Consider the following 13,470-nt stretch of genomic DNA (forward strand, 5'->3'; position numbering starts at 1 on the left):
ACAATTTAAGACTAGGATAAGGAATTACAAATTTTATCAGACTGAGAAAACTGAAAATAGGAAAATGGTAAGGCATTTGTTTGTATAAAATAAATTAAAAGTTAATAATTTATATTCAGAAAAATTAATTATTAACTAAACATCTCTCCATGAAGACTGTAAATCCCATAAAGAATTTTATTCATATGCTAAATGTGTATATGTGAGGTAAAGAATGGATTAAATAGAATTGTTTTCAGTTTATTTACTGTTGCATATAAATCCGGTTTGTTATGCAGAGAGTAAATTTTATTTGTTTTCATGCACTACAAGGACTACATTTAGGTGTCAATCACTTCTATTACATAGGCTGTCAATAACTCCAGAATCTGGGCCATGCTCCACGATTTGGAACAGAAGATGTAAAGACTTGCATAAAGATTCCAATATAAAGAAGGGATTTGTTTCTGCTCTCCTGTAGGGAGATATTTACTATCAGGAACACAAAATGCTCATTAGCTTGGGTTATTCAAAGGCATTTATAAATAATGGTAGGAAAAAAGCATTTTTTTTCTCAAACAATATGGTACACAGGATCATACAAGCTCCCTTTCAAATATTGTTTAAAACATGTAAGCAGTTTTAATTTTGCCAAATATACATGCTTTATCACCTGGGATTTATGGTGAGATGTAGAATTAATTTGATAAAGAGAGACATGAAGTTTATTCCAAACTATGAGCTGCAGATATTTTTAAAAGCAGTCTATTTTGGAAAAAAAATACAAGGAGGGTAATGAAATATAAAAATGAGTGGATTAAACTTCTATTTTGATAAATTAGAAAGACATATGCTTAGCATGATAGGAACGGAAAACTAAATCTTAGTTTAGATTGAGAACCAATGCAACAAAGGTACAATGGTCAATATAGAAGAAGAGACATTAATTAACACTAGAAAATATTAGAGAAAACAAAACCAACCAACAAAAAATCTCCCATAAAAAGGTTCTTTTCCTTTTGTATTGCTGATCTTGAGAAAACACACATAATTTTGATGAAATATAAAAGTAATATAAGCTCAAGTAAATGAAGTGCGAGAAAGTAGTAAGAGTGTTCTGACACTTGTATACTCCAAATAATGCTGGATTTATATATACTGAGATTTACATAGTGGCTTTAAACATAATTTATTTTTTATTTATACACATCTTTTTAAAACCTACATGTACAAACTTACATCTTATGGCCAATCAAAACAGAAAATAGCTGGAATCGCTACATAAAAAAATGTACCATCTTCCATTGGTAAACAATGTCTGTGTTCATGGATGAGGAAATGGCTTCTAAACTGCAACCCTGAGATGAGCATTTTAGGAGGTCCAAAGTTATTGTGAACAATGGAAAATTCATGGTAAATCAGACAGAAATTGGTATCAATTATATTGTGAGCCAATTGGGTGATATTTTTCACTCATAATCTTGCTTAGATATCCTTTAATTTGCTTGACTAAAGAATATGCAGATTCTCACATTAGATTCTTTTGACCTGATTCTCTTTGTGATTTATGTCTTCATACAAGCAAGAAAACAAGCAGTGTAATAGAAGTAAGTTCAATTCCAGAGGACAAAAACCACCAGTGATACAGTGCTGTAGAACTTTCATCAGGAAGTGTCATCAGGTCCTTCAAAGTGGAGAGGAAGGAGATTTATGACTGAAAAGTGAGAAAATAAGTCAAATGCAGTAGTATGAAAGAAAGGCAAAAAGAAATACCAATGAATGTGGCATCCCAAGTCCCCAGTAAGCCATACAGTAAAGTTTTGACTGAGGCCAAACTGTGTTTTGGCACATGTCTATCACACTTAGTGCCTATTGCAAAGTCAGGATTAGCTCAAAAAGGGATAAAGTATCACAATTTTATATATATATATATATATATATATATATATACACCCACACATATATATACACATATATATATGAACTGCATATGTTTTTAATGTGCGATAGGTGTAGAAACATTAGTGAGAATATACACTACAAACACAATTGAAAGGATCACATTGTAGACTGAACTTTAATTCTCGTCTTGGACTTTTCTCTCCTAAAACTTTTATGAAGAATTAGGTAAATAGCTAGTACTTTTTCCATCTTGCATCTACAAGGAGTAGTGACTGTTTCCAAAATAAGAACATGGATAGCTGTACACTGTGTTGTCTCTAGGAATGGATTGCAGGTCCTGAAGTAAGGCTGTGTAACTGATCCTGAAACTGGCTATTTTCTTAAAGCAGATCTCTGCCTACAGTGTTTTCACAAAAAGACATAACTCTTGAAAAGTTTTGTAATTCAAAAGACAGACTTTTTGAAATCAAAAGACACTTTATGAGGACTAGAAATATAGAAAGTGAGGGAGAATTATTCAAAAGTATGTAGTTCCCCTCTGCCTGCTGTGTCCTTTCAGTACAGCCTTTCACATGGGTCCAAGTAAAACACTGTGGGATTAAAGACAACATAAGTGTCTGTGACTGCATTCTCTGGAGTCTGCAGAATAAAACTTCTGCCACTGACTGTTTGTGTGTTTGCTCCCTCTCTTCTCAGCAGCTTGTGTTGTTCTGCAACCCCTCTGCTTTCACTACACTGAAGCCAAGCAATGTCTTTCCTTCAAGCATTTCTATTTCTGGGAATGTATACAGTCGTTCCTCTTTGGGGAGGGACTTTCCTTTTGGTGAGGGACACTTCTATTCTTTTAGATATTCTTTTAGATAGATACTAATTGCAAGTTGGGAGATTAGTTCAGACCATGGTCTAAAAGACAATTGCTCACTACTGTGATGGATATTATCTACTGTGTTTCTGGAGAGGTAGAATATAGGAAACAGCAGTAGCTTGTGAAAAACACAGTATTTTAAAGGGTGGATGGGACTACTGGTTGCAGTACGGGATTTGTGTCTGCAGCTTACTAGAAATTAAAGCAAGATGTTTAAGTTTGTCAGACACCTAAAATAATTTTAGTCAAAGTTAATTTTATTTGCAGTGAAAGGAAGTCTATTTGCTATATGCTACATATTTTGCATTTATTCTGGATTTCTGAATTCTTACAAAAGAAACAGCATGCCATTTTGTAAGTGTTCCATTCTTTGTCATCAAATCACTATTAAAAACAAAACATAGACATAAATAAATTAATGAGTAAACATTATGTTCTTACCTGTCTGTAATGCCACATAAATCTATCTGAAGATCACTGAAATTGCCAAAACTGTTTTGCTGAATAGAGATCATATCCACTGCTTTGTTACCAATGGAAATATGTTGCATGCATCCTTGAAAACCACCAAATGAGGTATTACATTCAGAAATGTTTCCAGTTCTAGGACAGCCTGAAAAAAAATTAAAAACTGGAGCTGAAAATAAATATTTTATTGGAAAACGTTCTATACTCCAAAAGTAAATTGAACTTTTATAACCTCTACACATTTTAAACTTTGTGATTGGAGGACTTTAGCCAGAGGCTCTTCTGATAAGCCACGTTTGTATGACTGAAAAGAAATACTTCTCTGCAGTCTTACTGTTTTTAAAGCATATGCAAAACATCACTAAAAACTTTGTTAAAGGATAACCTAAATGAAAACTTCAAAGCCATAAGTGGAATCAAGACATGAACATCTTAGTCCTGGAATGGTAGGTTACAATACAAGATCACTTGATTTGAACAAGTTTTAAGTCACAATTGAAGTTAAATAAAAAATAATTTAAAAAAAATAACAACAAAAAAAAACCAAAACAAACAAAAAAAACCCAAACAGTTACTAAGTCCAGTGAATTTACTCTTTCAGGTGTTAAGAATATTTTGTAAAGTACTGAAACTTATTCTTGCAGACTATCAGTGACTCACCTAGGAGAGATGCTCCACTGAACCTGCTACTGTGGACAAGTAAGAAATGGTTGAAAATGTAAAGGTCAAGAACAGACTTGGTTACAGCAAACATGAAGGTGAAGCTGTGGAGTTTATGAGCCACAGAGAAGACAAAAGAAATATACTCCAGAATTATTACCCTTGACTTCAGAAGACCCAATATTTTTCTGTTCAGGATCTGTTTTGAGGATACCATTAAAAATTGCCTTGGAGAGCAAAAGGGCTGGATATATTTCAACAAAAAAATTCTTCAGAGCAAAAGAGAAGTTAATAGCAATATCAAAATAGTTAATCAAGTGTCGCATAAGGCATGCAGACATAAACATGGAGATCCTGAGTGAGTGCAAACACAAAAAGAAAGCACACAAAATGTGGTAGCAGGGACATGCAACGTAGAGGGGAATACAAAGACATAACCTGTGTGTCTAGGAATGCACTTAGGAAACAAAGAGGAGATAAAACTTGCCAAGGAAGGTGAAGTGCAGCAAAAAAAAATTCTGTAGGTACAACAGTAAGAAAAGGAAGGCTAAAGAGATTATGGATATTACTCATATATCCCATGGGGCAGGGGACTTAGTGACAAGGGTCTAGAGAAGAATTGTTTCCTTCAAGGTCTTTTTCTTCACTAGTAAAACCTATCCTTAGGATTCCCATATCCTAGCAGAGTATGAAAAAAAGAATGTAGTATCCATGGTAAAGGAACACAGTAAAGGAATAAGGTGTACCTGAGCATGCTGCAGGAGCTGGTCAATGCCATTTTAATGATTGCCATTGTCATTGTGAATTCTTTAACATTTTAATCCTCAAAGGGTCTTGGCAATATGCTGAACTTCTTGATAATTGGAAAAGTTACACCCATCTTCAAGAAACTAGAGGGCCATTAGTCTTATTGCAGTGCCTGGCAAATTCACAGAGCAAAACCTCTTAAAGCCATTTCTAAACATGCACAGGATAAGAAGTTAAAGGGCTAGCTTTAGCTTCAAGGATAAATCATGCCTGACTGAGGTCTTTGTTTTCTTTGCTGAAGTGATGAACAATATAGATACAGGGAGAGCACTGAGCATTGCATACCATGACTTCAGCAAAGACGACAGTTTTCTACAGTGTCCCTATCACCAGATTCACAATACATATGGGTGGGATAAACAGGCAGTTGTTGCTGTAAATTCTAGCTGATGATCACTGAGCAGAAGATTCTTTACAGATCAGTAGTGACATCTATAGTGTCTTGATTAATTACCTGGATGATGAGGCAGCATGCACTTTCAGCAAGCATGCAACTGATACCAAACCAGAGGCAGGGACAAAATGTTGGAGAGCAGAGCTGCAACTCAAAGGGACCTGGACAGGATTGCCATGAAATTCATTAAGAACAAGATCAAGATTTTAAATCTGAGATGGAGCAAGTCCATGCAACAATCTGAACTGGAGGATAAGGTTCCAGAGAGAGGCCTGAGATCCTAGTGACCGTCAAGTGGAATATGATCTGGAGAAGTGCTCTTGCAGCACAGAAGGCCAATGCCATTTTGGGATGCATTACCAAGAGCATAGTCAGCAAGTTTTGGGAAGTGGTTCTTCCTGCTACATGGCACTTGTGAGGCCATATCAAGAGTGCTGTAGTTCTGGGCTGCCCAGTATGGGGGAGGAAGGACATCAGTGTCCTAGAGTGAGGTCAGAGGAGATCTCCAAGATGGCTGGAAGCTGAATGCAGTTATGAGGAGAGGCTGAGAGATCTGGGCCTACTCAGTTTTAAGAAGAGAAGATAAAGCTATCTGATAAGATGGCACAGAGAAGATAGAGCAGGACTACTTCCAGCAGTACAGGGTGATGAGACAAGAGGCAAAGCACAAAACTATAAACCTGCAAATTTGGATTGTAGGGTATAAGACACAAGCAACAAGTGGTTTTACTGTGACAGTGGTCCATATCAGAACAGTTTGCCCCAAGAAGTCATAAGATTTCCATCTCTGCAGTTGTACAAGGCTTGAGTACATCTTGATCTAATCAACTTGTTTAGAACTGAGGCTTAGACTACATACCATCTGGATGCACTTTGTAATAATTTAATACTGTGCTTTATCTATTGTTTTACTGGTCCTGAAATATCTTGTTCACTGATTGCCAAATAAGTAAACATATGGAAATAAATTGCTTTAATCCTGATTTGATTTAAAACATGTATATTGAGCAGGTTTTCCCATTGGCAGATAAACACGACACTACAATGCTTTATTTGTCTTTCTTCCAAGGGGTATTATTGTTTCTGCAATGATGCACAAGGGTCATCCTTTGATCTTAGTCAAACAATATCGCATGCTGGTTCACAGCATTTGAAGACCTTCTTGTTTTAGGATGTTAGGAAGCAATGAGTTTTAAGACTTTTCTCTTCCACAAAGCTAGTGAATACTTCTGAAGTCCTCTAAAATCAGTGGAGAGGCTTATGATACAGGAAAGCAAAACGACAGTGGAAACTACTAAATATATTCAAATTAGTGTGCAACAACATAAATAGTATAGATATATCTTTGAGAAATATAGATTAGAAAATTCATTAAAACTGAAATTTTACAAGTTAATAGACTTGCAGCATGTATAAATCTGCTCAGGAACCAAACTGTTCAAAACTGTTATGTTTCTAAAGGCAAATGTTTATGATCTACTTGGCATGTTGTTTTAAGAACAACAGATATGTGGACTTGTAAAAGTAAAAATAAGAGCACAGTAAGTTTTCAGCACCACACACAGACAAATGAATTACATGTTTAACCACATGCTTTACAGCATTCTACAGTTGAACGGTAACATAAATTCTGTCATTTCTGGTGAAAAATACGATGCTCATTTGAGAAATATTTCCAGTAGAGCTTAAATAAATAAATAATAAACAAACAAACAAACAAACAAATAAATAGTGGCAAGGGAAAGCAGGAAAAGTTTACAATTTTTTGGCATAGCTATTTTTCAAAATTGTGTCTCAGATATTTTTCTCAGTGTCGCTTTTTCAAAAATTGTCTTATGTTAGAGAAGAGACAAATACCATTAACATTAATTAAATTGTGTTTCCTTACAATTGTAGACTGGATATTAAAGATAAAAATAAATCTTTTAATAATGAAATTTATATTATTCTGCTTATTGCAGTATTAAATGATCTCATTATCCCTTATAGTTGCAGTGAGGTTTTATCACAAGAACTGAGAGACATTAGAGATCCTCAATGATGGCATGACTAGAAATTGTGCTGGCATAACACTAAAATATTTTCTTTTCATGTCTATTACACATTTTCCTAGTTAAACATACACATTTCCTGCATAATTTGTATTCATTAAAACAAGTAAAAAAATCACCATGTCCCAGGACATCTCCCTGAAAGGCTGATACTCATATTTTAACAAACAGCACAAACATGGTAAATATTCATATAAACTTGGAAGAAAAGTAAAAATGCATTATTTGCATTTTGACAGTGGTATATAAGATAAAAATTTAATAAAGAATTGTCTAAACTCAGAAACCCACTTCTACAATTCCTTAACTTTGTGTAAGATGTATGAGCTACAGATTTCAGATTTCATGATTTGCAGATAAGGCAGAGATCAGAGAATCTGAGGGGTGGATATGCAGTTGGTACTTCCGGTATGGAATTATTTTGCCCTCTCCACACTGCAAAACACAAATAGAAGTGCCCTTCTACAACTTAATTGAATATGTTGCTTTTTGTAAATCCCCATGTCCCTTTTGAACTGTTCATCTGTGCCATCAACCCTGCAACGGTGAAAATCACCTGATAAGAGGTCAGGGAACCTGAACCAACATAGAAGGGTTATTCAAGACTAATATTTTGCATCTTTCTCTGATTTTGCTGACTATTAGCCAAGTCAAGGGGTATTTCTAAGGTAGATGCCAGCTGTGAAAATTCATGTGAAAGCTCATGTAGCAGTAACTGTACTAAGAGTATGTCTGTAAACATGAAATTTATTTAAAACCTATTGTTTCAAGAAAATTGATCTGTGGACAATGACTGGGTCCATACTCATTTAGTGTTTTGTAGGCAACCTTCTCAGTTTTCCCAGAAATTTGAGAATTGTGAATAAATAACTAATAATTTAATAATTGAATCATTAATGTTTAAAAGAGAGGAAGCATTAGGCAAACAATGCACTCAGGTGATGTTTATCATTGCTACTATGCAGCCCATTCCCAAAACAATTATATGAATAACAGAACAATCTCTTCCACTCTATCAGTAACAATACATATCATTAATGACATAATATCTTTTTGACAGATGACTGTTGATATTCCTACAGAAATGAAGATATATGTACATATAAGGTTTTAGGCATAAATTATATTCATCAGACATAGAAAAGACATACCACTGTGGTTAAAAAAAAAAAAAAAAAGGTCTCTTTATCATACAAAGAGGGTATTTACACAGATAAGCATATACTTAAGGTGAAAACTTGAAGTCATTCCAGTGGGAAGTCTTCAAAATATTCATTTAGCAAAACAATAAGTGTGCAGCAAGAGAAACTTTTGTGTGTCTGTTTGATTGTCAACCAGACTATATTCAATCATCAGAACACAATACAAGTTATAACAATCTAAAAAGTTACCAAGAATTTAGGGTGGTGATTTATTCTACCCAACATGGTAAAATTCAAAGAAAACTGAAAACATCATAACAGTGTCTGAACCAAGCTAGGCAAAGAAGACTTGAAGCAAGCCAAATAATTACTTTCATTTGATTAGGTAAGTCAGGAAAAATTAGATGTGTAACTGTTGGATAGTGCATTTATAAACAAACAACAATATTTCACCTCCAAAGTAGAAAACATCTGAATAAATCTGCAGAGGTATGAAGGCGTGAGCAGATGAGGTCACATCATTGTCCACTCTTACACTGATACGATTCCTTTTGATAGAGAGAGATACAGAATGCCACTGGCCGTTATTTAATCCAGCACCTGAAAGAAAAATAAAACCTCAAAATTTAGTATGAACCTCCACCTGTTATTATACTATCTAAATGTTTTAGAATTTAAAGTAGAAGGAACCAAGAGAGCAGTCATAGCCCACACAAAATCTCCAAGTGATAGTAAAATGAAAAAGAACTTAATAAGCACAGGCATCTTTTGGGAAGACAGAACCTTGCTTCACATTTGATAAATAAAAAATAAAGCTACTTCAGTGAATAAGTCTTAGTGTTGTAGTACTATTGTTGTAGCCTAATTATCTGTAATATATTCATTTAATATAATGACTGCAAAGAGTATCCTCCCAATGCAAGGATGTTGTAATTAAAACATCATTGTGGTGGTGGATACAGTATTTTACACATAATACATATTTTTATTACACTGTTACAAAGTGGTCATTATATTACAGTATGGCAAAATAGAAAAATGCTGTAGATGTTAAAAGTTTCAGTAATCATCATTTAATGTCACAAGACAATTTTGCTTTCAGCTGATTCTTTTACTGGACATGTGTGGGAAAAAATTCTAAGAGTTTAGCCATGACCACAAATTTACATTACCCCTGGTTGTGTAGGTGTAAGGTGCCACAAAGCAATAAACCTATAGCCCTGATTCTGGAAAGCACTTATATACATTAATAAATTCTACACAGGGCAGCATGTAACCCTGTTATTATCTGCAATAAGAGTTTAAAGCAATCATGTTCTTGAGTATTCTTCAGAACAGAGGTACTTCTTTCAGTGAAGAACAAAGAATACAACCTTTAAATTAGGCAAAGTATTTTCTTGACTGCAGAGTGCCTATGATTTGTATTCTGTGATTTCTCTCTCTAAATTTCATGTATTTATGTAGTCCTCGCTAGAATGTGTCGTATATGCTGCAGTAACAGTCCATGAGTTAAGAGATTCATTCAAACAGAAATAAAAGAAATAAAAAGAGAAAAATGAGAAAGTTCAAATAGCTAAATTATAGCATAATTAGGACCCATAGATTGTTGATTATCACTATCTAAATGCAGGATTGTAATAAAATGAAGACATAAACCCTAGAAGGACATTGCAAACTCAGATGAACTTTTACCTAGATAATATCTCAAATATATTTAAGATAATATTAGTCCTATATACTTTTTCTCTAATTTTTTCCTTACTTCAATCAGCATGTTCATTAGGGAACATGTAATGAGAAATCCTAAACATTTTGCTTTAGCCCCAGCCTCTCATGGGTACTTCAAGTGATTGAAATTTTCCTCAGTCACAACCCTTTAACACATTATCTCTTCCATTAGAAATTAAAGAATCACATAATCATATAGCATTTTGGGCTGCAAGTGACCTTTAAAAACCAGTTTGATCAATGCACCTCTTTGCAGGAACTTTTTTTTACTGGATCAGGCTGCCAAAACCCCCATACAACATAACCTTTAACACTTCCAGGGGTGGAACATGTAAATATAACTTGTTTCACTTTAAAATTGTTGCCTCTTGTTCGGCCACTACAGATCCTTGGAGGAAAAAATAATAAAAATCTCCATCATAGGCCTTAAGTATGGAAAGGCCACAATAAGGTCTCCCTAAAGTTTGGGGGTTTTTTCAGGCTGAACAACAACAACTCTCTCAGCCTGTCTTCATGGAGATGTGTTTCAGCCCTCTGGAACACAATTTTCATGGCCCTACTCCAGTCTCCCTCTAGCAAGACCATGTTTTTCTTGTGCTGGGGACCCTACAACTTGAAGGAGTTCTTGAGGTGGGGTCTCATCTACTAGCATCCCCACATTCTTCTTGGCAGGCCTGCTCTTAATCCCTTCCTCCCCCAACCTGTACTGGGGGGCATTTAAACCCACGTGCAGGAACTCACATTTGGCTTTGTTGAGATTCATGACCTTCACGTGGGCCCATTCTTCAAGCCTACCAAAGGTTGTGTTCCTTCCTTCCCTGGAGCAAATCAACTGCACCACTCAGGTTGGTGTCACCAGCAAACTTGCTGAGGATACACTTATCTCACTACCTGTGTCATTACTGAAAACACTAAACCCAGCAGTAAACTCTGTCACTATACTTTAATTTTTACAAGGATAATTGCTTTTAATTCTTAGTTGTGCATCCTGCTTCAGTATCTTCTTATCCTGGTGGGTAAACCATATTCCAAACCTTGCAATATTTGACTGCGAAGGTAGGTAAGAGACTGCCTTAACATATAAAGAATGGTATCTCAGACCATCAGAAGTTTTGGTTACTGGAAAATTAATTATGTGAATTTTACACTATTTGGTTTGTTAATTGTAATTCACCTTGCTGACCTACTATATGATTTTGGAATGGGTATTTTATCTCCCCTTCTTAGTGGTTGGCGTGATTAGAGATAATCAACAATGTTCATGTAGCTGAAGTTAAGACTTCCTACAAATCCCTTTTATTAAGTCTGAGAACTAAGGAATGCCATTGTGGGAGCACAAGACACTCTAAAGAAAACTGTTCATTTTAGCCCTTGAATTTAGAACCTTGACTAAATTCACATTTTTGTGTGGAGCCACTGGGTGGTAAAACATCTAAGTGGAAGAAGCCAGTGGACTACCAACATCTACATTCCATCTGAAACTTATATTGTCTGATGCTCTACTATGAGTTAGAAAAATACTTTACCACAAGCACACAGGAAAAACAAAGAAAATAATATTTTTGGTACATAATAAGGTAGCTGTAAAACAAGATGTCCATTTATTCTCATTAGTTCCATCATTTTGAATCTAAATATTACAACAGGGTCTATGGGATGCCTTGCAGAACAATGATACCTGACCTCAGGAACACATGTATAAAATGCAGTATATATAAATTATTAGGAGATCAGTGAGAAGCAAAAAAAAAAAGTTTAGAGGAAGTAATTTATAGATTAGTCTGAAGTATAACAAAGAAATTCCATTATTATTGACATCACTTAACTAAAAGCTGCATGGAAATTAAAAGCTGCATAGAAATAGAGGGTCACAGAAGAAACTGAGTAATAAGATCTAACAATTTCACATACTGTAATTCAATTTGGTCTCATAATTCAAAACAAATTATCTTTGTGTTTAGTTTCTCTCTCTTTTTTTTTTTTAATCTGTGTTATTTCTTTGTGAATATTTGATGTACCACTTGCAACAGAGGCTAAAAATGAAAGACATTAAGCAGCCATTCTGCAAAAAAATGATAGAACTTACTACAATTTAATTAGTTATGAAAAGATATGCCATTCTCCTTAGTTTTATATGGTTAAAGAAGTTCTTAAAAAACAGAGGATAATTAATTTAAGACTTGTGCAGAAAGAAATATGCTCAGATTTAACTATCAAATATTATGTGTGTGAGTGTCTGTGTGTGTGTGTGTGTGTGTGTGTGTGTGTGTGTGAGTGAGAATGCGTGTGAAAGTCAGGTCGTAAGTCCTTGCCTGTAGGGGAGCAAATCTTCTCTCCAACCATCCATAATTTAATTACTCAACCTCCAAATGGAGACTTGAATTGCTTCAGTGATTGCTACAACAAACACTTCAAAAACTCAAGGAAAAGTTTCCCATATGGTTTTGTTAGATAAATTCCTTCTCAGAAGAGAATAAGATGATTTTGCTATTGCTTTTGCCTTCACAAAGACAAACACAATTTGTCCTGTTAGACTTTATGAATGGAAAGCTTAACCTAGCATGAGAACATTAAATTCTGTTTCAGCATAGAATGTCAAGATTTGTTTTGGAATGTTTACACTATTTTACATATTGTGTTGCAGCTTTGAAATTGAATAAATTGCCCCATGTGCAAGTCTACCTACTGCTGTTAAAAGTGCCACCACCATCAGCCAGTCTGTTAAAATGGCAGTGCGTGGCAACAGTTTCTTTAACTGTACATCACCTAATTGAACAGCAACTGAAATAGCTCCTAAAAAATCAAATTCATACCACTGACATTCTTACTAAGAAATTGACATTTTCAAATGGTAAGCCTAGGGAAATCTCTTGCCATTAAAATGGTACTCTTTGTGCATCAGTTATTTTAGAAAATAAAAAAATACCAGGGCCGTTCCTATTATCACCCTCAGGAACAGGATCAAAGTATTTATGTAAATTTCAACATTATCTGTGGTCATTAGAGGCTTATAGTCTTTTCCTGAATTAAAATAATCAACAGTTTAAAATTTTACTTGTAATCATTATACACCTGTAGAAACATAATGAACTTCACAGTTTCTTTCTCCCTCTTCTTCCCTTCCCTTCCCTTCCCTTCCCTTCCCTTCCTCCTCAAGGAAGGGAAGGAATATTCATTTATTAAGAAGATTTAAAGTAAGGAATCAATCAAAGAAACAGGGGCATGGAACGAAGATTATGGAGATCTCACGTTTAAATCCTGCAGCTGTTTCTCTGTCCTGCTTCATTCTGCTTTGCTCCCTTTGCATTATATTGCCTAATAAGTTTTGAGAACAATTTAGATCAGTTGATTCTTATTTTGTCTTTGTATTGATTATAACTAGTTTGGGGGTTTCTCACTTGTTTTTTGTTACATAACTGGAACTAACTTGGCTTCGTTTACACTGATAATATTCTGCTTTGTGGATATGAAATG

The 13,470-nt window shown here is 34.8% G+C and overlaps 1 protein-coding gene across 1 annotated transcript in view; it reads right to left on the reverse strand.

Annotated features, from left to right (window-relative positions):
- The window catches only part of LOC121333367 (contactin-associated protein-like 4), a 200,077-nt gene that overhangs the window by 49,005 nt on the left and 137,602 nt on the right, over positions 1-13,470 (reverse strand). Inside the window, exons 9-10 of the mRNA XM_041399639.1 lie at positions 8,722-8,868; positions 3,188-3,359 (exon numbers count right to left, since the gene is read on the reverse strand). Of these exons, the coding sequence (XP_041255573.1) occupies positions 3,188-3,359; positions 8,722-8,868 (319 nt within the window). The remainder of the gene's footprint in view (positions 1-3,187; positions 3,360-8,721; positions 8,869-13,470) is intronic.

This window comes from Onychostruthus taczanowskii, unplaced genomic scaffold (genome assembly GCF_017590055.1).
Source record: "Onychostruthus taczanowskii isolate IOZ18803 unplaced genomic scaffold, ASM1759005v1 scaffold168, whole genome shotgun sequence".
Classification (NCBI taxonomy): domain Eukaryota; kingdom Metazoa; phylum Chordata; class Aves; order Passeriformes; family Passeridae; genus Onychostruthus; species Onychostruthus taczanowskii.